Raw genomic sequence first — 26725 nt, 5'->3', positions numbered from 1 at the left:
CAGCTCCCACGGGTCATTTGTATATGCTGCTGTTGCTGTTTCTGTTGCTGCTGTTTCTTTTGCTGCTGTTTTTGCTTGCTGCTGTTTCTGTTGCTGCTGTTTCTGCTGCTGGTGGTGGTCCGTCACCTCCAAAATTTCTTTTGCTGCTGTTTCTGCTGCTGGTGGTGGTCCGTCACCTCCAAAATTTCTTTTGCTGCTGTTTCTGTTGCTGCTGTTTCTGCTGCTGGTGGTGGTCCGTCACCTCCAAAATTTCTTTTGCTGCTGTTTCTGTTGCTGCTGTTTCTGCTGCTGATGGTGGTCCGTCACCTCCAAAATTCGTTACAAGAATGACTTCAACGAGCTTAGTTAGGTGCTTCATATTTATACCTGCTAACCTATCAAAATTCTCTAACCAATGAGATTCCGTTTACATACGGACTATCACGCTTCACGCTCACTCGATTCTACTCATTATTTATTCAACTCTAACTCTATCTACTACAACTTCGTTTGTGCTCATAGTGTTATTACTTTTCGAGATTGAGCTCTTATTCGCGAGACAACGGTGATTGACGTATTTGTTTACAAATGCAATTACGCCCAAATCTCAAATCACTCCGGAAATAATATGGCCAATTTTTTTATGTTTTGTTTTCTTTTTCACTGATCATCCTTCGGAAGGGAAGTAAAGCCGTTGGTCCCCGGTAAATTAGTTGATGGGTCGATATGTAGGGTCCAGGCACAAACGAAGTGACAGACGGAGCGGCTCGAAAACTTTGGTGACTAACCTGCTATTGCAATTTTTCAGTGTACCACATGGCAACACCACTACTACTGGATTGTACCATAGAGGTAACTCTAAGACCACTGGGTCCCGAAGAAAATCATTATTATTTTTGGCTCACTCAGTACCAGAACAACGGTCCCAAGCAGTCCCAAGCTATTTCACTCACCCCTGCATGTTCTGCATGAATCCACACACCCCTGATGTTATCTGTCAAACTTTCATAGCGAATCAAAACAAACATAGTGTAGTAATAGAATTTCAACTAGAATAGGGTACGTTAATCGTTTGCTTGGGACCAATAGGCTACTAAAGTGGTGAGCCAATTTAAAATCGTTAGTTTCGTATTGATTGTTGATTGTACCACATGGCAACACTACTACTAGATTGAACTAGCATTTTAACCGAATGTACTAGAATGTTTTGGTTCTATCTCTTTCACTCTACTCAAAACTGAAATGCATAAAAAAAATGACAAAATGATACGCACTCTTTGCACACTGTCAAAGAATCATTGTACACAAAATCAACTTTGTTCAAATCAAAAAAACTAACCCATCTGGTGGATGATGGCACAAGCTTCCAAGAAAATTCTATTATAGTGAACCACATTATTTTAATGGATTTCTTCGCCAGTAAGTCGTCTGTCACTTCGTTTGTGGTCCAGGTGTGGGAGTTGCCTTCTTGGCGTCAGCAGCATTGGTACTCAGCTGAGTGATGCGGAGTAACACGAAATGGTTGTCAAAAAGAATCCAACTGGTGCTGTCAAAAAGAATCCAACGATCGAGAGCTGCTAAAAGTGTTATTTTTCTTAAACAATCTCGGTCGGCAGAGAAAGTATTGTGGTCAATGTTAGAAATACTTACAAATAATTCAACGAAACAGTCTTTATTTTTTTTTGCTCCGATGGCTTTGTTGAGTAAAAAAAAACATTGTTTACGCTTTGATATTAACAGTACATAATATTTATTATTCACACTTAAATAAACATGCTTCGACTATCATGTTTAGTTTTTTGCATTTTCCTTACTTTTTCCGCGTTCAACCTGTGTTGTATCATCGATTTTATAAGAAATTTCTTCAATTCGTGGCAGTTTGGTAACATTACTGGGAAAGGAACAGAATGCAGGTATGTTGAAAACTCTTTTCCTGAATTTTCAATGCCTTCCTCTCTCAGCTGTGTATAACAGTAGTCCAACGTCGCATAATAATTGAAGATTTTTTCTGAAGGATAATCATGTAGACTGTCTGTTGATTTTTGTAGCAAAATGGTATAGCGGCTGATTTCGGGTTGTGCACATTGAAAGACATTCATTACACGCTTTATTATTGGTTAATGAATTTAGAAATACCTTTCTACAATGGTGGAACAGAGCATTGCGATGCAATAATAACATTTCCAGAAGCAATTGAATCGACTGAAGAGAAATCATAGCCAGGGTAATTTCCGGATTTAACCACCTCAGACGCATTGAGTTAAACTTCGAATGTTTGTCCGGATGAAGATGGTACAACGGTACAACGTTGTCTATGCCTAAATCATCGTGTTCAGAATCATTACCTGGATTGCGACGCCTGCCCTTTAGAAGATCGTTGAATGAAATTAAGTAATTTCTGTCATCAACATCATATGAACTACCCTTCGGAACATGCATGTACTGTGAAAGAGAAATAGTACGCAAATGCTGTTTCATTTGAAGGGCTGTTGGTCGTTTTTGTTTCGATCGAATGACTGAAAACACATTTTCCAGACAGTCCTGAACAAATCGTGACTTGTACAAAACATCATAATTAATTTTGTCAAAAAAATATGATTGAAGCCCGAGGGGGGCGTCACATCTAAATCTCAATTATGGATACTCGAAAAATCTCACACTAGCAAACCAATCTACTAAAAATCTTCTTTCATTTCTCGCATCTACTTGCATCGTGCAGCATCTTTTTGCAGGAAATCTTCAGAATCGTCATAAATCTTCTTTCTATCTACTCAGCGTGCGCGCAGCTAACCACGCTAAAACAAAATCGTTTCCGCATCGTAGATAGAGCTGGGGGGGGGGGACGTGCTGTCAAATCAGCCTACTGATCATCTTGTATGAAACTGGTTCCAAACGTAAACAAACGCTGTAGGTTTCTTATGGCTTGTTTACGTTTGGAACCAGTTATGCGAGGTAGGCGAAGATTGTTCGTATTTGACAGCCAACTCCCCCCCTTGAGATAGAGTCGTCCCCCTCGTTGAAGCCGAACAATTGCCTTTGTTGCCATCACTGCTGCAGTTTGCCAAGGCTTCCAATGCCCACTTTTGCCTACTTTGATATCACTCATAAGCCTCGCAATCATCTCAATATGATCGATGAACGACTTATGACGAAATGGCTCAGAACGTTGCAAGACTTGACCATTCTCACGAGAGTTTATAATACCGTACCATTTCCTCACATCAGCCAAGAACACGCCCGTGGTTCTCAATGTCGACTGATTTGTTTTCTGTCCAACAACCTCCAATGCTGCTGCAACGGGGTAGTTGCAGTACTTAGTCGCATTAGATACCTTCATTTTATCTACATTAGCGAGTGGTTTATTATCAAAATCAACATCTGTTTCCTTTAGTCGACCCATCAATCTATAGGCAGCGTCGTTTTGTAGATTATCTTCTACCAGGATCTTGAGATGCATTCGATCGACCACATTTGACTGTAAACCACGTTCCTTGACATACATGGAGGCAAAATGATCAGTTTGTTCGATATCCAACCATGTATCATGTTTTTGAAAATGTGTACTGGATCGGGTATGAACTCTAGCCTTCTACTCGGATCACACGGATGCACAATCGATAGATCATCTTGAAGTGTAGTTTTCACTGCTCGGATTCCAAACTCATTCCACATCGTTCTATTCGAACTACCACAGTCAGTTGTAACAAAATAAACTCGAAGATTGTGACATTCAGCTTTCTCTATAATATCCATAACAATCGGTTTAAGTTGACCATCCGGTATTGAATTCCCAGTAAATTCAAAAGCCACAATTTATTTCCATCGCTCTGAAATTCCGCCCAACATGAAGACCAACCCTTTGGTGGCCAGAGCGTCCGATGGTGGCAGCGTAACGTTACCATACCATTGCTTACTAGTCGGAAATACTTCCTTTGCTTCGTCGATGCTCATCTCATCGAGAAAAAACCACAATCTTTCGCATCGTCTCCCAAAACAGATATCTTGTCTTCTAATAAGGCAATCATATTGTCGAGAACACCTGAAAGCATATAACGGTAGATTAGAATCAATTAATTGGAAAAAAAAATGAAAGTTATAGCGTGTTATAGCATCGTTATAGCACAACTTGAAAAAGTTTCCAGAGCGTTTACCTGTATCGAATGTTATACCCTGGATATGCTCGAGAAGCGTGCGAGTGGATGGATACGGCTGGTGACATTTACGGAGGAACTCGTATCCCTTTCCGCATGAGAATCGAGTTTGCAAACCACGGACACGAAACGAAAATCAATTATTTTATTCATGTGTTTCCCTAATAAAAATTTTATGGTTAATTTGCTTAACGACGTGTTCGGGGTATCATCCAAACCATTTGTGGAATTGTTCAATCATTTGGGTTACCGTTCGTTTATGGTTATTTTTTATTAGGGTTCACTTATACATTTTTACCAAAACATCAGCCTTATATATTCCATAAGACAAACCACATAGGTCCTATAAGAATGCATAAAAAGAGATAAAAAGTATGTGTGACCGCTTATACATTTCATTTGACACATGGTATTCATTAACTTTTTGCAAGGCGTCTGCTTATTACTTGACTTATACATTTTATGAATAATTAGCAATAGAAATTTGCCAAAAGGTATAAGGAGATTTCTATTCGTGGACCAATGTCGGCTCTGACCACTTTCTAACCTTTTTTACTTGCCCAAGTACGATCTGCATTTGGTCGTTGTTAAACACTTTGCTGAGATGCTGTGGAATTTCAAACTGCTTGCTCAGTTGATTAAATTTAAATTCCCATGTTTGAGCTTAAAGCCGCCACATAGATAACAGCATGCGGAAAAAAAACGTCAACAATTTATGTGATTTGATTCACATTTGTCAGAGTTGTTATTTAAATAGATTAAAATTACCTTCTATATTTGGCACAGCACTTTCTCGATGGTTTGACTTTATTCTCCCCTGATGGCTTGAGTTTAATCTGTCCAACTGATAGTTCCGGATTCTCAAACTCGGATGCTCCGGTGTTATCGTAGTTGAAGGGGTTAGGATCGTTGTTGATTAAGTCTGCGTAGTTGTGGTCCATTAGTGCTGGTGATGAATACAGCGGCAGAGGAGTCATTGTATCCGTTTGGTGGAAATCATATTCCTCTTCATCAAACAGAGGTTTGATTGTCGGAATCGCATTACTGTTTTCCACCAAGTTCCCCTGCCGATTGTACTGGAACGATGTTCTTTTATCAAAATGGTCCTGCGGAAATAAAAATATCATAAGTATGCTTGTATTTCCAACAATTTAGCCTTTGAACTTACTGCACAGACCCGCGAACTTTTGTTCAAAACTAATTTATCGTTCTCGCAGAAATTCAACCAATGTAAGCGTATAAATTTATTTGCTGGAAAACGATAAAAACTGATCCGATCGTCCTTACTGGTTTTCGGATATCCCTTTACAGAACAGCGCATTTTTTACCAATATTCTTCATTAAAAAAAACTTGCTCAAACACACGAATGTAAATAATGCAACGAACAAAAGATCCAGAACAAACGAACTGCTGAAGGAAGAATGTAAACAAACTTTATAATGTCGATTTCGTTTTTACCGAGGGGGACGACTCTATCTATGATGCAGAAAAGATTGTGTTTTGCTGTGGCTAGCTGCACGCACGCTGAGTAGATAGATGGAAGATTTATGTCGATTTTGAAGATTTCCTGCAAAAAGATGAAGCACGATGCAAGTAGATGCGGGAAATGAAAGATGATTTTTCGAAGATTGATTCGCTAGTGTGAGATTTTTTGAGCATCTAGAATTGAGATTTAGATGTGTCGCCCCCCTCGGTTTTTACTACACTACACCGGTGTAGTGTAAGCAGCAATAAGTGCGAGTCATTGACAGTTCATCATCATTTGTTTGTAAACAAAGGTGCAACCGATAGCTACACCCTAATTTTTTTCGGTTTTCGGCAGTGTAGCACCGGTGTAGCTACACCGCAAAAACGAAAACGACATAAGAGTCATGTGGGTAGGTGCACTCCCAACACCATGTACACGTTATTTATGGAGCAAAGGATGAACTTTTGACAGCATGTATATGCAATTTGTGAGCAGTGCATTAGCAAAACAATTTGTGACTTCGGAAAGTTGTCAAGTTGTTTTCCTGCTGACTTGCAAAATAGAACCGGCTGTGTTCGCAATACCCACTCAGTACGGAAAACAAGATCGACGGAAAAAAAAATTAAGGAAAAAAAAAATTGAATATATTTAGCAACTGCAGCTCGAACTGTTTTCATTGTCATTGTAACCATGTTATTTACTGTCAAAACATTGGACATTTTTGTCCATCACCATAGAATCACAACGAAATTCATGGTTCACAACAATGAAAATCATGGTATTTGAGAAATTTACAGTAAAAAAGGGGGGTTGTCAAGCATCTTAACAATATAAAAAAGTTATTTTTCTCGAACAAATTTGACCTTATCACACTAATTTTCGTTGTTTGAGTATTGTATCGTTACAAATCGAAATCCATTTTTTCTGCCGTACAATAATTTAACAATACATTTTAATGTACTCGAAATTCAACTGTAAAAAACATTGTAATTTCGTTGTTTTATTATAATTTTTTTTTTTTCGGGTACTTACCTCAAGTTTCAAGATTTTCGGAAATTTTGCACTTATTTCCCGAAATTCACAAGTTTTGTTATTGTTTACATTTTTGTCCGGGTGAAAACGAGGGATTGGTTGGTAGTTATTTTAACATTCATGGCCCGGGGAATGGACACAGCAAATTAATGCTAAATTAAAATGAACTATTGTTGGCTTAATAATAGAATATTGTTATATTTACAATAGTTGTAGTTGAAAAGTAACTTATTAAAACAAAAAGAATCCTATCTTGAATTTATATGAATAAGTATTATTGAAACAACAAAATGCAATATAATTTCAACCGGAATTGTTTGTTTAAATACAACTAAAGTTTTGTTTGGTTCAATGCAAACAGTTTTCTGTCCGTGTAGCACAGAGGTAACTCTAAGACTAGTAGGTCCCGAAGAAACGTGCTCAACTTTTTTGTTCAGCTCTGATACTATCTTCGGTCCCAAGCTAGTCGATTCACCCCTCGAAACATAGGAAAATCCACCAACCCCTAATTTTATCTGTCAAACTTTCATTGCGAATCAAAACAAACATTGTGCACAAAAGACGAGTGCACCGATGGATTTGAGTTCACTCACTCGACAAAAAGTGACACAACAGTGGGGCCCTGTTTACTAAAAATGAACGCATGAATAATACTCGCATAACATTTGAAACGGGCCTATCAACTTTTGTACACTTAACATGTTAAGTCCTCTTCGCGCGAACCGAATACGCCCACGCAAACTAACAACACCATCGGGTAGGGGAAATTCTCCCCTTCCCAATAGTGCTCATGGTTTGCGTGCGCGTACTTCGGTTCTAGTGAAAAGGACCTAGGAAGTTGTTAACAAAAGATGATAGGCCCTTTTCAAAAGTTACGCGAGCATTATTCGTGTGTTCATTTTTAGTAAACAGGGCCCCGCTGTTGTGTCAATTTTTGTTCAGTAGATGAACAAAAGTTCACCCGTGCACTCGTCTATTAGGTTTTGCACCGTCGGTTTAACCTCACATTTTTTGACATCTGGCAGTGTTTTGTTTACATGGACTTAGGAAAAAATTAAAAAAAAATATTAAATGTTTTTTTTTTTAGATTTTTTGGAGTGGAATATTTTTCAAAGGAACATAGTCGGATATCATGTGTTTTAGTTCTTTATATTTAAAACCTAAATCCACTTGAACAGCTAAAAAAGAATAGGTTAACAAACCACCACTGGATGTCAAACTGATGAATGCGGGTTCATCGCGTTCATTCGTGACGTTAGCGTGCAGCATCCTATACACAGAAATTCAAAACAACCCAAAATTAAGTTCTTTTCACTCATCTCCCATGTTCCGTACGATAAGCCAAATTTGGGTAAACCGGTTCAAAGTAGTTTGCATTTAAGGACGGCAAAAAAAATTACCCATCGCTAAGTTATTTTCAATTTTTTCTATCAAAATTAAGTTCAATTAACTCAAATTTGGGTATATCGCATATTACTCAATTTTGGCTTCTCGTACGGAACTAGACGGTTGAGTCGAATCTTTCGTTCTACTTTTGACAACAATAGCGAGAGGAAATGAAACGGGCAGAGGTAAAATAACTCAAATTTGAGTTTAAAAAACCCAAGCGGTGGGTAGTTTTGTTTTTCTGTGTAGACCTTTTTGACGTTTAATCGTCTTTCTCTATCTAGCACACATGGATGAATGAACGGTTTGTTTTCCCACTAATCTGTTTCCCTCTTGCTCGCACTCGTTCGATTGAAATGGTGCAGTAGTGTGCGCCGATTAAACGTCAAAAAGCTCTATAGACGAGTGCAGGGATGGATTTGAGTTCACTCATTCGACAAAAAGTGACACAGCAGTGGGGCCCTGTTTACTAACATGAATAATACTCACGTAACATTTTAAACGGGCCTATCAACTTTTGTACATAAAACTTGTTAAGTCCTCTTCGCGCGAACCGAATACGCCCACGCAAACTAACAACACCATCGGATAGGGGAAATTCTCCCCCTTCCAGATAGTGCTCTTGGTTTGCGTGGACGTACTTCGGTTATGGTGAAAAGGACCTAGCAAGTTTTTTACAAAAGTTGATAGACCCTTTTCAAATGTTGCGCGAGCATTATTCATGTGTTCATTTTTAGTAAACAGGGCCCCGCTGTTGTGTCACTTTTAGTCGAGTGAGCGAACTCAAATCCATCCGTGCACTCGTCTATACCTGGGGGACGTGCTGTCAAATCAGCCTACTGATCATCTGGTATGAAACTGGTTCCAAACGTAAACAAATGCTGTTGGTTTCTTATGGCTTGTTTACGTTTTCTAACCAGTTATGCGAGGTAGGCGACGATTGTTCGTATTTGACAGCCACCTCCCCTTCTTGGTCTATTAGGTACTGCATATAGTCGCTATATTCATAGTCTGGCGGATAGAATCTCGGGAACCAATTGAGCTGTCAAATAGCGGAACCAATCGAGCAAATCACGACCAACAACAGAAAAGAGCACATCAGCTATTGCGAACAAAATTTCGGAAACCCTTTTCTCGTGACTCAAGGCTCGCCTACGCAAACTAACACCATCTTTGGGTTGAGGAAAGTTTCCCCTATCCGATGATACCGGTAATTTGCGTTCGATTGGCGAGCAAAGAATAATCAACGTTTTGTTTATAAAAGTTGATAGTACCTTTTCAATAGTTGGTCTAAAATATATTGAATTGGTTCCGCTTTTTGATAGATCGAAATTCTATCCGCCAGACTATGAATATAGCGACTATAGTACTGCAGCGTGACGTCATAAATGAACTCAGTGTTAATCGACTAAACCTTTTTGACAGTTCAGTGGTACTGTTTACAAGCACTTAGTCGTTTTTTCGAAAAAAAATTTCTAAAATTTCTGAATTTTAACTTGAAAATTGTCGAGGAACAGCGCGTTGCAAGGATGTTGCTCGTGAACATTGCAGAAATGCTGTTTACATCTCACTGCAGTCTGAAAAATTATCGAGAAAATCTTCCGAAGAAAAAAACGACTAAGTCCACGTAAACAGTACCACTGAACTGTCATCAGATTGAGGTTAATCCCCACGGTGCAAAACCTAATACATGTAGTACTATACACGGTAAGAAAAAAGTACCCAACGGTAAGTTCACTTTTACCTACTTTTGATAGTTTGTCTCCTTTTCTCCTTAATGTTGTCAAAAACGAAGAAGCAAAACCACCCAACAGGGGTAGTAAAGTGTGGGAACCCAACGTTGAGTATAATCATATTTACCTACTGTTGGGTACAACTAACTTACTTTTGGTTAAAAAGCCAGTGGAAAATTCCATGCGAACTGCACACAAGTAAATGAAAATTACTTTGACCCGCTTTACCTACTTTTGGGTTCCTGCACTATAGTGCCGAGACAAGTGAAAATAATTAAATTTTGTGTACTTTTTTTTCTAACCGTGTAGAATTCTGACTACTGACTACACTAAAAAAATATTGAAATCTAAATAGTATAAAAGTTACGCTAAATCGCAACTCTCCGTACCGACGCAAAGGTCAGTATAAAGGGAGAGAATGCAAACTTAGTATAAAAATTGTTTATGCCTGCCATAGTATAAAATCGAAATATACTTTCAATGCATAGATACGGTTTATTCGAGAGAACGTATTTTTCGCTTCTTTATTTTATTTATGGAAAATATTATTGTTTTCAAATAAAAATAAAAATTGTCTCAGGAAGCCTTTTTAATTAGTTTATTTTTTATGAATATTATTTAAAAAAAATACTTACAATTTCGATGCTGCCCAGCAGATCACAGGCGCAGTAGAAATCCGCCGGGACAAAGCTCTTCATCAGCACGAAGCTCCGAAGGGAATCCAGATGTTCTTTTTCTGTCATTTTAGAAAACACTGAGCGAATTCCACTCCGTTATTCGGACTTAGTATAATCACAGACAAACAGACATAACACTCACATTCATCGCAAATAATGTTTTAGTTGGGAATGTGCTTGCATTTGTCATGGTAGCGCCACTGAAGCATTGAGCAAGCCACCACATTCCGAACTTATCAGTGATGCCAGTTCTTTTTCACGTCTAGCTAGTAGATTTCAGCTCTTGAAAATGATAAGTGGTCAAGGCATCCCACTGGTATCCAGTGTGTGTCTCACATACCACATCTGACGAATACAGAAAAAAAATTGTTGAATATTACATCAAAACTGCTGCACATTAGTCATTCATTACGTTGTACGATGTACACAGCATTCGAGAACAAATCATGTTGATGACTGTAATATTCTATCAACTTTTATCAGTTATTGATGTTCAATACTTCACCATGAATATCATTGATTGATACATATTATTCTTTTTCTTCTGTGTACAAGTGATGAGCGGTGGTAGAAAGGGCACTAATAAGTGATGCATTACCTCGTTTAAAAACTTTGTTCCAGCAAAAGAAAAAGCACACTAAGCAAACAAAACAAATCCCTAAAAAAAAGTCTTAGCTTCTCAGAATTTTTCCTACGGATCCGTATTTCTGCAGAATTCAATCAATTCTATAGATCTTCTGAAAAATTCATAGAACCGACATCACTGACTTCCATCTGTTTTGTTTTTATTCAACGCAGCTGACGCGTTGACAGAACGCAAGGGAAAAGCAACTAGTGACAAAATTACATGCACGAGGGATGCTCCGGTTGCAAAAAATTGCTTGGGAATGTGGATGATAGATGGTGCTAGTACAAACGAAGTGACAGACGGAGCGGCTCGAAATTTGATTTGACGCACTTACATTTAAAATTTTCGAGTGTACCTCATGGCAACACTATCTACTCATATGTACTAGCTTAAAGTAGGTGGTACCACCTGTTATCTCTTTTTCTCTAACGAAAATTGAAAGCATGTCATTATGTCGTCTGCACTTCTTTTGTATAATGAAAGACCATAGGCTAAAATGATTAGGGGTGAACACATAGGGTTAACATTTGCTTACAAGTAAACGATGTTGAGCAGTCAATGACTCGCGCTTGTTGCAATTGTTGCTACAGAATTCTTCAGTCCGTGCTTCTAACTAAAGCCAGAGTCATCCGCGATCGAGAAGACATCGTTGTTGTGTATGGATTTGCTCCTCTGTAGCGGAACTGGAAGGATCCACCCAAGCTGCCTGTTGCGATATCAGTTTTGTCTGCTCCAGCTTCTTCTTTTCTTCTGCAGAACCAGACAGTACGAGTACTGGTTGTGCTTTATCATGCAAAACCAACCGGTGGAATACTAATCCGAGAGACGATTTCTTAGGTACGTTGCATTTGTCGCAGTAAATCGTCACTTGCCGGTGCACTTTCATGGTTACAATCGCCGTGGCAGTAGTTTCGTCGTACAGATCGATCACTGGATCGATATCAACCCGATAGGTAAGGCTGGCATGCTTCGCGTAGTTGCGCTCCCTCATGTCGCGGGGAATCCTTTCCAACCAGGCGGCGCAGTGAAACTTCTGTATACGAATCGATCGGGACATAGGATTTGATGTCACGTTTTTATCTCTTGCTGCCTCGACTGCTCAGCCTATTCTTATTCATCTTTTTTTTTCTAATACTTCGACATCGATCGACTTCCAATTACTGCTGTGTGCGGCGTTTTCGTTTGGCAACTCGAACCGGTTCCGGAGAGGTAAAACATTTTCCGGAACGGGTGCGGGTAGTGGAGCTAACGTTTGTATCGGAGTGGATGTCCCTGTCGAATTGGTTAATTGGACGAGATCATCTTCATCGACAAGTACCAGTTATCAAACTATGCAGTCATCATGCAGATGAAGTTTTCAACTGAGTAATCTTTTCCACCTATGCAGCACAAGCTCTGTTAACAAGCTGAGGTTCAACTCGTGCCGTATGACTCCAAATTTCTAATTTGAAGAGTTTTCCTAGACTCGGATCTTAATTATTTTGTAAGCATGAAATCTTAACAGCTGTTCTGAATGTTGAATTTCTTGAAAGGAACCTGAACAAATGTTTAATCTCTGTATTACCTAATTTGATAATTTCTAAATTTCTAGAAAATAACTCTTCATTAGATATTTTTGGATATTTTTCTGATTGAATTTGGGTTTTATCATGCGATATTGCTTGTGATCTTACTTGGGGTATTTTATCAAAATTATCTATTTCAATGAATCCGGGAAAACTAGGTTAACAACCGGAAATAACCGAAATACAGGTATTTAAGTTCATGAATAGAAAGGCCAGAGTGTATTTGTTTCAAGCCCATTAACTTAAAAAAAATAGATTATACAATTTGTCTTTTTTTCCTTTGTCTATGATTTCGAAATATCACAAATTTTCTGAAGTGACGAAAAAAATATACTATGTTTCCAATAGCTTTGCTTTTTTGCTTCGCCATCTTGAAAGTTTTTCAAGTCTAAGATGTTGAAAAATGGTCTAAGAAACTTTAGAAGCGTAAGAGATTTTAAAAGACCTGAAGACCTGGCCGGTAGCTTTAGTATCTGTCCAAACATCGAAAAATTATGTAGTAGAACCTTTTTTCAAAAGTTGTTTTCCTAGTTCATCAAATTGTATTTTTTACAAGTCCGGAATCAACAAATTTCCAAGCTCAGATTTTAGAGAAATTCGATGTCAAAATCATGAAATCTTTTCTATATTTTAGAAACATTTAAATTTTTCTAGGACTGTGAAATTACATTTTTACATATTGTAAATTATTCTAGGTTTTCTTAATTTGTTTGTAATAGAGATCGCGAATTACTAAGTCCCAGCATTAAACAAAAATGTCCAATATCTCTAAAATGTTTACCAGAATCATGCTTGGCATACGCAGTTTTGGCTCTTTTGCTAACAACTTTGCACGTTGACGAAACATAGTTCTTTTTGAAGCAGTCGATAGAATTGTGTTTAAGCTTCTTATAGATACGTATAAAAAGTAGATTTTATTTCTAGTAATACACTGTATTTGTTTTTGCGTTGCACAACTGAGAAATGCTCGCTGCACATCTCGGACTTTAAGTGTAAAAAATCATTGGTGTTGATTCAAATGTTATGCTTTACCTACTCCTTGCATATCTATAGTTAACGATGATCCTAATCTATAAATTACTTTAAAAAAACTAATTTCAACAACTGAGTGAAAAGTTATTAACAAATGAGCAGTTGGTGTGTACAACTGTGCATGGAAAGCATGACCAGAATCTTACAACTATTTTCAAGATCAATATTTTAAAACATAAACGCGTGTAATATTGTCTTTCTAAGTGAGACAATTTGTCTCGTTCCAGAATAATGATAATTTTTCTTGGACTACGATCTAGAACAGTTATCTAGGTTCCAGAGATATGAACATTTGTTTATGTTCGAAGTTTTACAGAAGTTTCTATATTCGAGATCTTTAAAATTGCGTGTCTTAAAATTGACAAATTTGTCCTAGACTTTGAGCTTTTCTCTCTGCACCTTAATTTTTCTCAATTTCAAGATTTCCTAATTAATGACTATGTTCAATTGTTCACATCCCGAAATTCATTCATAACCAATTCGCGTTCGGAATCTAAATTCAACTTAAATGGTTGGTTTCCCAAAAATAGAGACAGAAATGAGTACTGAGCGAGGAAATGGAGGTTAGAAATTAACCTATTGAAAAATGCTGGTTTGTGAGTTTATAATATTTCTCAAAGTGGGTCGCATTCAACGACAGATCGGAACCACATCTTTTATTTCTTTCCGATCAATAAATGTCACTATTGGTCATTTTTATCTGTTTAAATCTCACTATTTGGTCACTTTTTTCGTTATGTTAGACACTACAGCCACTACTATTACATAAAATACCCACTACCAGCCCCGCAAAGTAGACGTATTGTAAAGCAATTCTGCTGACAAAATTAAATCATTATCTTTAAAGGGTTAATTTTGAACGCCTTTTTTTGTTTAAGGCAGATTTTTTTTTAAATAACCGGGAAAATACCGGGAATTAAAAAATGGGATTTGAATGGACACCCTGGTTAGCGACGGGTGACGCTGCTAATCACTGGACCACGAAGCCCACACATGTTGTTGAAAGAAGGAATACTTATTTACGGAAAAATAGGACAACGCAAACATTCCAGAAATTCTATATGTACTGAAAAACTGGTTTATAAACCACTTGTTAGATATTGAAAAGTATTGCAGAGCTTAATCATTCCGAGCAATCGGGACACACCAGGGTCGCTGGAAGGATAACAGTAACATGTTTGCTAAGCAACAAAGAATGCCGGGCAACATGATATCAATAAATGTCCAAAAGCATGGCCGGAATACGTAATCAACGTTCCCTGACAGACGGAGCGGCTCGAAAACTTTGGTGACTAACCTGCTATTGCAATTTGGCGTATTTGGATTTTATTTTCATCTATAAATGACAAAGTTACAAGCGTTCAAAACCTAACACTATTTCATCACACATATTTATTGATTTGCACCCCAGTATAGTCGACAAAGACGTAGTTCTACGTCAAAAGATAGAACCAAAACATTCTAGTACATTTCTAGATAGAGCTGGACTTAGGGCCTAACAGCTTTTGTAAACAATGACTTCTATCGATGATTTCTAGAAATCCAATACTCGCCCACGCAAACCAAAATTCTCATAAGGTAGGAAAAGACATCCCCTATCCGATGGTTATGTTGGTCTGCGTGGGCGTGCCTTGAGTTCCTAGAAATCATCGATAGAAGGAATTGTTTACAAAAGCTGTTACGCCAGCTCTATCAAGATTTGGTGAAAATGCTAGAACCACAAACGAAGTGACAGACGACTAACTGGCGAAGAAATCCATTTAAATAATGTGGTTCACTGTAGCAGAATTTTCTTGGAAGCTTGTGGCATCATCCACCAGATGGGTTAGTTTTTTGTTTTGATTTGAACAAAGTTGATTTTGTGTACAATGATTCTTTGACAGTGTGCAAAGAGTGCGTATCATTTTATCATTTTTTAATGCATTTCAGTTTTGAGTAGAGTGAAAGAGATAGAACCAAAACATTCTAGTACATTTGGTGAAAATGCTAGTTCAATCTAGTAGTAGCACAAACGAAGTGACAGACGACTTACTGGCGAAGAAATCCATTTAAATAATGTGGTTCACTGTAATAGAATTTTCTTGGAAGCTTGTGCGATCATCCACCAGATGGGTTAGTTTTTTTGTTTTGATTTGAACAAAGCTGATTTTGTGTACAATGATTCTTTGACAGTGTGCAAAGAGTGCGTATCATTTTGTCATTTTTTTATGCATTTCAGTTTTGAGTAGAGTGAAAGAGATAAAACCAAAATATTCTAGTACATTTGATGAAAATGCTAGTTCAATCCAATAGTAGTGTTGCCATGTGGTACAATCCAGTAGTAGTGGTGTTGCCATGTGGTACACTGAAAAATTGCAATAGCAGGTTAGTCACCAAAGTTTTCGAGCCGCTCCGTCTGTCACTTCGTTTGTGGTAGTAGTGTTGCCATGTGGTACAATCCAGTAGTAGTGGTGTTTCCATGTGGTACACTGAAAAATTGCAATAGCAGGTTAGTCACCAAAGTTTTCGAGCCGCTCCGTCTGTCACTTCGTTTGTGGTATAACAGTCAAAAATGCATGACATACATCAATTTTGCGTGGTTCTACATCATACTGCGGTCGTGTATAGGACACAACCCTTTGATTTTTCACTCTACTTAAAACTGAAATGCATCAAAAATGACAAAATGTAACACTGTCAAAGATCATTGCACACAAAATCAACTATGTTCAAATCAAAACAAAAATACTAGCCCATCTGGTGGCTGATGGCTAAAGCTTCTAAGAAAATTCTATTACAGCGAACCACATTATTTTAATTGATTTCTTCGCCAGTTAGACGTCTGTCACTTCGTTTATGCTTAAAACATGTTATTGCCGTGAGAAAAAAATCAGGCCAGTGTTTATGAGTAACCTGTGTTTTTTTAGATTACATCCTTTATTGGCCAGTATTCATTTTTTAGATGCCTTCAAAAATGATAGATATTGTAGGTAATAATCGATTTTTAAGTAAATTTAATTAGATATAATTCAGTGGTTAAATTTCTTTTTTTTTTTGATACAAACGATGTTTGACTATTATGCCAAAAGGGTTGGTCATGCTATCGTGATTCTTTATTAATAAAAAATATACACCCAAATCAATGAACTTTACGATACATTTCAGGTGAAAAAACTGGATTCGTGCAGGTTGGTGACGATAAATGGTTATTTCCTAGTAAATATCAAGATTCAGCAAAGCATTTCTACAATTTTCCAGCGAGGCCTGACGATGTTTGGGTAAAAATATTGAGCTAGGATGCTAAATGTTCACAAACATGTATAATGTTTACCTTTGTTCAACAGGTTGCAACGTATCCACGTTCCGGGACAACGTGGACGCAGGAAATGGTTTGGTTAATATGCAATAATCTGGATTTCCAAGCCGCACGCCGTGAGAAATTAACTAAGCGGTTTCCTTTCTTTGAGTATGTTGTAATTTAATATTGGATGTGAATGCAGTAATGTGACGACTTCATATATATTTTAATTCCTTAATTTTAAATGAAACTGTGAGCTATACGTTTTACGTCACCCTCACTGCAGTGCAGTCTGTTGCATGAAACAACGTGAGAATGAAAGAAGAGAAGACATTTACATATTCAATTCTATTGGCGTTGACGGCACCGTCGAAAAATTTGCTCTTCCAGCAAATATAGACAGTTTCCTATGGGAATTTTCGGTGGAGTGAAAGGATAGTACAAAGTCCGCCATGTTTCACGCACAGTCTGACGTTTGCTTATGGATTTTCTCATAAGAGTAAAGAGCTACAGAGTCGCCGTCAACGCCAATTTGTTATGGTCGTTAAGCAGCATCTCTCAGAATTGAGGCGTTTTGTGTATGTGATTGCGGGTCTCTTAGTTATGGGGTGTTTACACTTCTGCTGGTGCCCATAGAGCGTTTAATCGGCGCACACTACTGCACTATTTAAATCGAACGAGTACGAGCAAGAGGGAAATAGATTAGTGGGAAAACAAACCGTCCATTCATTTATGTGTGCTAGATAGAGAAAGACGATTAAACGTCAAAAAGGTCTATAGAGAGCTGCACCGTCGGTTTAACCTCACATTTTTTACATCTGGCAGTGGTTTGTTTACATAGACATAGAAAAAATTTAAAAAAATTTTAAATTTTTCTTTTTTAGATTTTTTGGAGTGGAATATTTTTCAAAGGAACATAGTCGGATATCATATGTTTTAGTTTTTTTTATATTTAAAACCTAAAATCCACTTGAATAGCCTAAAAAGCATAGGTAAACAAACCACCACTGGATGTCAAACTGATGAATGCGGGTTCATCGCGTTCATTCGTGACGTCAGCGTGCAGCATCCTATAGACGAGTGCACGGATGGATTTGAGTTCACTCACTCGACAAAAAGTGACACAACAGCGGGGCCCTGTTTACTAAAAATGAACACATGAATAATGCTCGCATAACATTTGAAAATGGATTATCAATTTTTCTAAGCAACTTGCAAGGTCCTTTTGACGAGAACCGAAGTATGCTTACGTAAACCAAGAGCACTATCGGCACAAACGAAGTGACAGACGGAGCGGCTCGAAAACTTTGGTGACTAACCTGCTATTGCATTTTTTCAGTGTACCACATGGCAACACCACTACTACTGGATTGTACCACATGGCAACACTACTACCAACAATCAATACGAAACTAACGATTTTAAATTGGCTCACTACTTGACTAGCCTATTGGTCCCAAGCAAACGATTAACGTACCCTATTCTAGTCGAAATTATAGTACTACGCAATGTTTGTTTTGATTCGCTATGAAAGTTTGACAGATAAAATGAGGGGTTATTGGTTTTTCCTATGTTTCGAGGGGTGAATCATTAGCTTGGGACCGAAGAGAGTACCAGAGCTGAGCCAAAAAGTTGAGCACGTTATTTTGGGACCTTCTAGTCTTAGAGTTACCTCTATGCTACTACCACAAACGAAGTGACAGACGACTAACTGGCGAAAAAATCCATTTAAATAATGTGGTTCACTGTAGCAGAATTTTCTTGGAAGCTTGTGCCATTATCCACCAGATGGGTTAGTTTTTTTGTTTTGATTTGAACAAAGTTGATTTCGTGTACAATGATTCTTTGACAGTGTGCAAAGAGTGCGTATCATTTTGTCATTTTTTTATGCATTTCGGTTTTGAGTAGAGTGAAAGAGATAGAACCAAAACATTCTAGTACATTTGGTGAAAATGCTAGTTCAATCTAGTAGTAGTGTCAACAATCAATACGAAACTAACGATTTTAAATTGACTCACCACTTTAGTAGCCTATTGGTCCCAAGCAAACGATTAACGTACCCTATTCTAGTTGAAACTCTATTACTACACTATGTTTGTTTTGATTCGCTTTGAAAGTTTGACAGATAACATCAGGGGTGTGTGGATTCATGCAGAACATGCAGGGGTGAGTGAAATAGCTTGGGACTGCTTGGGACCGTTGTTCTGGTACTGAGTGAGCCAAAAATAATAATGATTTTCTTCGGGACCCAGTGGTCTTAGAGTTACCTCTATGGTAGTGTTGCCATGTGGTACAATCCAGTAGTAGTGGTGTTGCCATGTGGTACACTGAAAAAATGCAATAGCAGGTTAGTCACCAAAGTTTTCGCTCCGTCTGTCACTTCGTTTGTGCTACTACTAGATTGAACTAGCATTTTCACCAAATGTACTAGAATGTTTTGGTTCTATCTCTTTCACTCTACTCAAAATGAAATGCATAAAAAAATGACAAAATGATACGCACTCTTTGCACACTGTCAAAGAACCACTGTACACAAAATCAACTTTGTTCAAATCAAAACAAAAAAACTAACCCATCTGGTGGATGATGGCACAAGCTTCCAAGAAAATTCTATTACAGTGAACCACATTATTTAAATGGATTTCTTCGCCAGTTAGTCGTCTGTCACTTCGTTTGTGCTATCGGGAAGGGGAGAATTTCTCCTACCCGATGGTGTTGTTAATTTGCGTGGGCGTATTCGGTTCGCGCGAAAAGGGCTTAACAAATTTTGTGTACAAAAGTTGATTGGCCCGTTTCAAATATTACGCAAGTATTATTCATGTGTTAATTTTTAGTAAACAGGGCCCCGCTGTTGTGTCACTTTTTGTCGAGCGAGTGAACTAAAATCCATCCGTGCACTCGTCTATTGGCAAATCAAAGTTGGCACTCGTGGAGAATAGAAGAACTATGAGAGTGATGATTGTTTCAAAATTTTCCACGGAGAGGTATACGAGTGCAATCTTAAAATGCTTTTATTTTGAAAATGGAACGTTGAATTTAAATCTAGTTGTTGCTACAGTTGTAGAAAAGCTGAAATCTATGCATACACCTAAAAATCTGAAAAGAAATTAATTTTTCTATATTATATATCTACTGAGTAGTCCTTAAGTTTTCTACTAACGTAGCATCAACCAAATTTAAATAAAATGCTCAATTTGCAAAATAACGGCATTTTAAGATTGAACTCGTATACCTCACCGTGTAAAATTTTGAAACCATCATCACTTTCATAGTTCATCTATTCTCCACGAGTGCCAACTTTGATTTGCCAATAGAGGTAACTCTAAGACCAGGAGGTCTCAAAGAAACGCCCCCATAAATGCGAATCATTGCTTGACCTTACCAGAAATGGTTAAAATTGTTTATGATACCTGCTAAACTTTAACTAATTTTTTTATGGAACTCTACATGAACGTTTGTGAGATAAAGTTTTAACCTTATGTATTATGTTTTTTTTAAATGAACCTTACAAATAATGAGTTGTTAATAACCATTACCATTCAAAATAGTTCCTTTTTACTTATGGTTTCAGAATTTTAATGGTAATGGTAGTCAGTAAGGTGCATGGATGGTTTTGTAACATCTATCAACTTTACGTGGAATATATCGCGAATAGGTTGCCTGTAAATGTATGATTACCAATTCAAGATATATTCCACGTAAAGTTGACCAACAATACAAAACCATGAAGGACCTTACTGACTACCATAACCATTACCATTAAATTATTGAACCATAAGTAAAAAAGTTCTAATATAGTTTTCTTTCCGAAAATGTGTGGAGAAAACATCTATTTTGAATGGTAATGGTTCTTAACAAACCATTATTTGTAAGGTTCCATAACTATTTCAGTTAAAGTTTAGCAGGGATTATAAACAAGTTTTAACCATAGAGTTACTCTAAAACCACCCCGTTGCGGAAAGAGAGAGATTTTTCAACGACACGATCGCATATTACCTTCGGCACAACACGCAACACGTCGACCTCGCTGGCGATTTTAATTGCGTGCTTCGCCCGAGCATAGAAATGAACTAGCCTAAGGCTAAAAATCTCTTTTATAAAGACAAAAAAAATCGCCCGAGCGGCTCCACGAGCCCGACGAGCTCGAGGCGACCGTACGGCAGCTGCAGCTGCTGTGGCTGAAGTTATATCCCCGCACCCACATACGTTATGCACAATGCAGCATCCAGGCTCGATCGCATGTATGTAAGCTATGGGCTTTGCGAGCATCTGCGAAGTGCTGCCACACACGTATGTTCGTTCACAAACCACAAAGCTCTTACAGCGCGAATTTGCCTTCCCCACCTTGGTCGTGAACAAGGACGTGGATTCTGGTCCCTCCGTTCTCATCTTTTAACTGCCGAAAACATCGACGATTTCCAAGTCCGGTGGCAGTTTATGACCCGCCAACGGAGGAATTTCCCCAACTGGATGTCATGGTGGATCTCATACGCAAAGCCAAAAATTAAATCGTTTTTCCGCTGGAAGTCAAGCGAAGCATTCAGCATCTTTAACGCTGAATACCAACGCGCAATTAAGGCTCGCGTATGATGGCTACTACCAAAATTCAGACATGTTGACGACTATCAACCGCGTGAAAGCGAAAATGCTCCTGCTGCAGCGACGCTTCGCACAAAATTTCATTCGGATCAATGAAACATTCGTAGCTGGAGAGAGCATATCCACCTTCCAGTTGGGTGATAGACGACGTAAAAAAACAATCATCACAGAGCTGCAGAACGAGCGAGGAGAGCAAATTCAAGGCTCCCTATACATCGAGCAGCACATGCTCTGATACTTCAAGGACTTGTATGTGGCGGAGGGGACCATACAAGTTGGGGAGGAGATGTTTGAAACCGAGAGAGCAGTACCCGAGAACGACGAAGCTAACGCTGCTCTTGTGGCAGATGCATCCGATGGATTGACCTGGTTGCAGCAGTTTGGATGTAATTTTCAACAACTTTTTTTCTGTGTAGTAGTAGAATTTCTTCAGCAAAAAGCAAATAGATCGGCGCATCGTTCAGCAGCTCGGCGACCCCATTTTGTTCAAGAGTGTATGGGCACGTTTTTAGATGTCGCACCCTGTTTTGAATCATACTTGCCTTGAATCTTAAATTGACATACTCATGGCCGTTGTCGCTGCGTAGGATTTTCAGCTTCCGCCTGTCAGGCGCTCCACCATAGACTTCTCTGACGTTTGTGGATTGCACAAATATTAGTGCAGAACTTTGGGTAAATTCAAAGGTTTCTTCCACTAACACTTACAATTTACCCAAAGTTCTGCACTGATACTTGTGCAATTGTGCATATGTCATCTCGTCATATGCTTCAAATGCTTAGTGTTTCGTCTCCAGCGTGTAAATTGCCAATAAAACTCATAAAATATCTGCTGCAACATATCGAGGAAACCTCAAAAAGTCCGCACAAATCTGTGTGCACCAACTCCTACTTATCTTCGGCCCAGCTCTCGCTGCATGGGAACGATTCACGTGAGTGCTTCGATTAGATACACGAAACGCATTCCAAATCACCGGTGCTCATGAATTAGATTCCATCCACCAACTGATGGAACTTCAATCCATGCTTGTTTAATCCAAATACTATCATTAATCATCCTCCATTAATCACAATAGATCGAAATTACACGCACACTGGGATCTACTGAATCCTAATATGATGATAAAATGATAAGTGGAATAATTTATGTACTTGTATTAGTGAACAAGTTTACCCTATTTTAGTTTTGCTCCAGTTGCTTCACGCCATGTTGATTTGAAAATCTAGAGTGTAAAACAAAAGTGTTTTACTTAATTCAATTATGTACAAATTGTTGTCTTCAATAAATTATGTTGTCTTCAGTATGAAGTGACTCCCGGGAAGATCAACCAAGGCTGGTGAATAAATGTACAAGGTAAAAAGCTATTCTATCATAAGCTTACATTTTTCTTACGCAAAATTGATCCTTTGCAGTTACTGTGAATTTCTTTACCGGAAGACCTCATCGGTGGCAGCTACTGCTGCTGGATGGCAACCGTGAGATATTCGGCACCCGTTTGGCGCTGTTCGGCGACTTCTTGGGACCTTACTCGTTTTTTTTGTGGTGGCCGTTTCAAGTTGAGTAAATAGTACTGAAAGTGCTTGCAGCTGATTGACGAGTGGCATGATGTGGTGGATTACGCAGTTGCGGCCGTGACCCGGTAATACCGGTGTGAAACCACTAGCGATGGTCCGTTAAGATCGGCACGGACCGAGTATACTTATGTTATGTTATGTTTTATACATCGTGTTCTGTGCACAATAGTGCCATTTGATATGTTATATGAAAATGAATTGCTATTGGTTGTTACGTTTAATGTAAAGCGGTAGTTTTTTTACTTTTGTTTTGTTTTATTGAAGGTGGATTTTTCTTAAGAATAAATTAGTTTTTACACAAAACTGAATCGTTAGCCTAAGGCTGAATTCGATCTCACATTTACTGTCAACATGGTACCACTATACTAGCAGTTCACTTAAATAATGGTATCATGCTGTCAGTAGTTGTAAGATTAAGGTCAGTCATAATCCCTGATCCAAGAAAAAGGAATAAATACGAACTATATGGAATATAGTAAGTGCTTATCGAATTTAATCGTTTGAATATAACACGAAAATACACCATAATGTTAAATTACCTAAATGAACTATTAACACAGTATAACGTTTACTTTCCTTTTTAAAACCAAATTTAATAATCCAAATATTCCAGAATGTTATGACATATAGTTTTATGATTTTAAAATTGATTATACAAGAGCTATATGTCTTGTATTACACCTGAAATTTTGTTCTGAAATATCAACCTTATTGAATGGTAATTATACTTAACCGCCTTTATCCCATATAGTTGTTTTGCATAATACAATATATGGTATCCTAAGGACAATTTATGGTATTGTTGCTTATCATTTTTATACACGCTGACTAGAATCGTACATATTGTAGTGTTATATTCGGATACACAATGAAACACATGTTCACGAATCGAGGACTACTTTATTAATCCATTCTTCCTTCCACATTTTATTCTGCTCTACTCGACCCAGTGTTCCCAGATACAACATAACATCTTCTCCCATTCTCAAACAAAATGTAAAGCCCTCCAATCAATTATTAAATTACATCTCATAATCTTTATACTTTACCGGAACCTTTGATTGACGTCTGGGTCGGACTGTACTACCCGTCAGCTCTGTTGAACGAGTTAGAATGTTCTCCGTATCCTCCTCGCCTGCTTCAGCAGATTCTGGTAAATGGTTCTTTCGTATAGAGGTGCATGTGGTTGCTGATGATACTCGGCCATACTTGCTGGAATTTGACGAGCTGGATCCTTGCTGTATATCCACCGAACCCTTGACCGAACCACTCTGGTCGATCGAGTCTTGCGGAATCCTTTTGAGGTGTGAAGAATTTCGCCGATAAATCTCACCTTTTTCTGTTTGGACTATTACGTTGCTTCCATTTCTGTCGATTACCACAGCTGGTTCAGGATGAAAGTTTGGAGCAAGCTTGTTCATTCTGTGTTGCTGCTTCATTAACACCTGGTCTCCAATTCCGATATTCGATTCTTGTGCATTCACTCTTTTGTCACGATACAATTTGGCTTGATACTTATGCATCAGGTCCCGATCTTTAATCTCGTCTTCTAATATCGGGTCTTCACTTATTTGTGGGAATTTATCTCTGAACCTTCTCCCAAACATCAACTCCGCTGGTGATACACCGGTCACGGAATGAGGTGTGACCGTGTACATATATAGGTATTCTTGCAGACATCGCTCCAGCGTTTCTCCTTTCATCTGTCCGATTTTCAAAACCTTCAAAATCGAGCGGTTCTGCCGCTCTACTTCACCATTTGCAGCCGGCCAGTACGGTGTAGTGTGGGCAAGCTTGATCCCGTTATCGACGCAAAAATCCTTAAACTCCTGACTGCAGAAATTGGCTGCGTTGTCCGTAGTCAGTACATCGGGTAGTCCGAGTCGAGTGAATATACGCTCCAAACGCTGTATAACGGCTGCGGAAGTCGTAGTGGACATTATTTCCACCACACAATATCGGCTGTAGTAATCTACCAGTACGAATAGGAATCTTCCACTCGGAAGTGGTCCAAGAAAATCTGCACTCAGGTGGCTCCATGGCTTCGAAGGCATTGCTCGAATCTGCAGTGGTTCCGGATTAGAACCCGTTCCAACGGCTAGGCATTCGATACACTTCTTACATCTCTGCTCCACATCCTTGTCTATTCCCGGCCACCATACGGATGCTCGCAGTCGCCGCTTCATTTTATTGCTGCCTGGGTGACCACTATGAGCAAGATCCAAAATCCTTCCACGGAGACTCTCAGGAACTACTATTTTGTTTAGTCGCAAAATAACTTGATTCACACAGCACAGCTCATTTTGGAACGGCAAGTACTGCTTTAGTTCACAACTCCATTTTCCAGCGTTGATTGCATCGCGAACTTTCCGGAACTCGGCATCATTTTCTGAGTGTTGGATAACTTCTGTCATTGACATCGTGGATGGTAAGGCACTTTCGATCGTGGCACATAGATCACTTTCACAGTCACGGTCATTACTACGACAGCCATCGTCTTGAGCTAATCCCAGCAGCATACATCAACTTAAAACTATATCCCTGTAGTTGCAGAACCCATCTTTGCTGTCGTGCATTAGGAGCTGAATCGGTGGCGAATATTCTCACCAGCGGCTTATGATCGGTGATCACGGTGAAATATTTTCCTCTCAAGTACATTTCGAAACGTCCGATTCCCCAGTAGATCGCCATCGCTTCTTTGTCTAGCACCGAATACTTCTGCTCCGTTCTTGACAAACTCTTACTAGCATAACTGATCACTCGTCGTTTGTCATTGTCGCTTTGCAGTAACACCGCCCCAAGACCTGTCGCACTTGCATCAACAACTAATGTGGTATCGCTGTCCGCATTGTAGAATCCAAGATGCCGCGGGTTGGACAGAGCATCCTTAATCTCGACGAATGATTTGTTTGCTTCCTTAGTCCATTGGAAGTGAACTCCTTTTCGTATTATTGCACGCAGTGGTGCACTGATAGTGGATAGATGAGGGATGAATTTTCCCACATAGTTAGCGAGCCCTAAAAAGCTACGCACCTCTTCTGCTGTTTCTGGACGCCTGAACGATTTTACTGCACTAATTTTCTGCTCCGTTGGCAAGATACCATCCTCAGAAAGCTTGTGTCCTAGAAACGTCACTCTCTTTTGTCCCCACTGACACTTTCCTTCGTTCACGGTTAATCCATGATCTCTTAGTCGCTTTCTTACCGCAGCTACTCTTCGGTCATGCTCAGTTTTCGTACGCCCAGAAACTAAAATGTCGTCGATGAAATGCACAACTCCTTCCAAGCCCATAAGGATCTTTTCAAGCTCTCGCTGGAAAATCTCAGCCGCGCAATTCATTCCAAACATTAATCTTTTGAAACGAAAGTACCCCTTAGAGGTGACGAATGTTGTGATTTCTCGCGACTCATGGGTGAGTTCCAGCTGGTGAAAAGCTTGGTTCAAATCGATCTTGGAGAAATATTTACATCCGTTCAAATATGGCATCAATTCCTCGAAAGTAGGCAAGGGGTGTCGTTGTGGAATGATCGCTGTATTTGCCTTGCGCATATCCACGCATAAACGCACCCGACGCCCTCCGTCTTTGGGTGTGACAACCAAAGGAGAAGCCCAAGTGATCTTACCT

The 26725-nt window shown here is 38.8% G+C and overlaps 1 protein-coding gene across 1 annotated transcript in view; it reads left to right on the top strand.

Moving 5' to 3' along the window:
• Positions 1-26725, top strand: part of St4 (Sulfotransferase 4) — a 156918-nt gene that overhangs the window by 23252 nt on the left and 106941 nt on the right. Inside the window, exons 2-3 of the mRNA XM_065226759.1 lie at positions 16797-16909; positions 16976-17097. Coding sequence (XP_065082831.1) covers positions 16797-16909; positions 16976-17097 — 235 coding nt within the window. The remainder of the gene's footprint in view (positions 1-16796; positions 16910-16975; positions 17098-26725) is intronic.

Source organism: Ochlerotatus camptorhynchus, unplaced genomic scaffold (genome assembly GCF_037179485.1).
Source record: "Ochlerotatus camptorhynchus isolate MF236.1 unplaced genomic scaffold, CSIRO-AGI_Acam_v1.1 ptg000260l, whole genome shotgun sequence".
Lineage (NCBI taxonomy): Eukaryota > Metazoa > Arthropoda > Insecta > Diptera > Culicidae > Ochlerotatus > Ochlerotatus camptorhynchus.
This window is presented reverse-complemented; position numbering and strand designations above follow the sequence as displayed.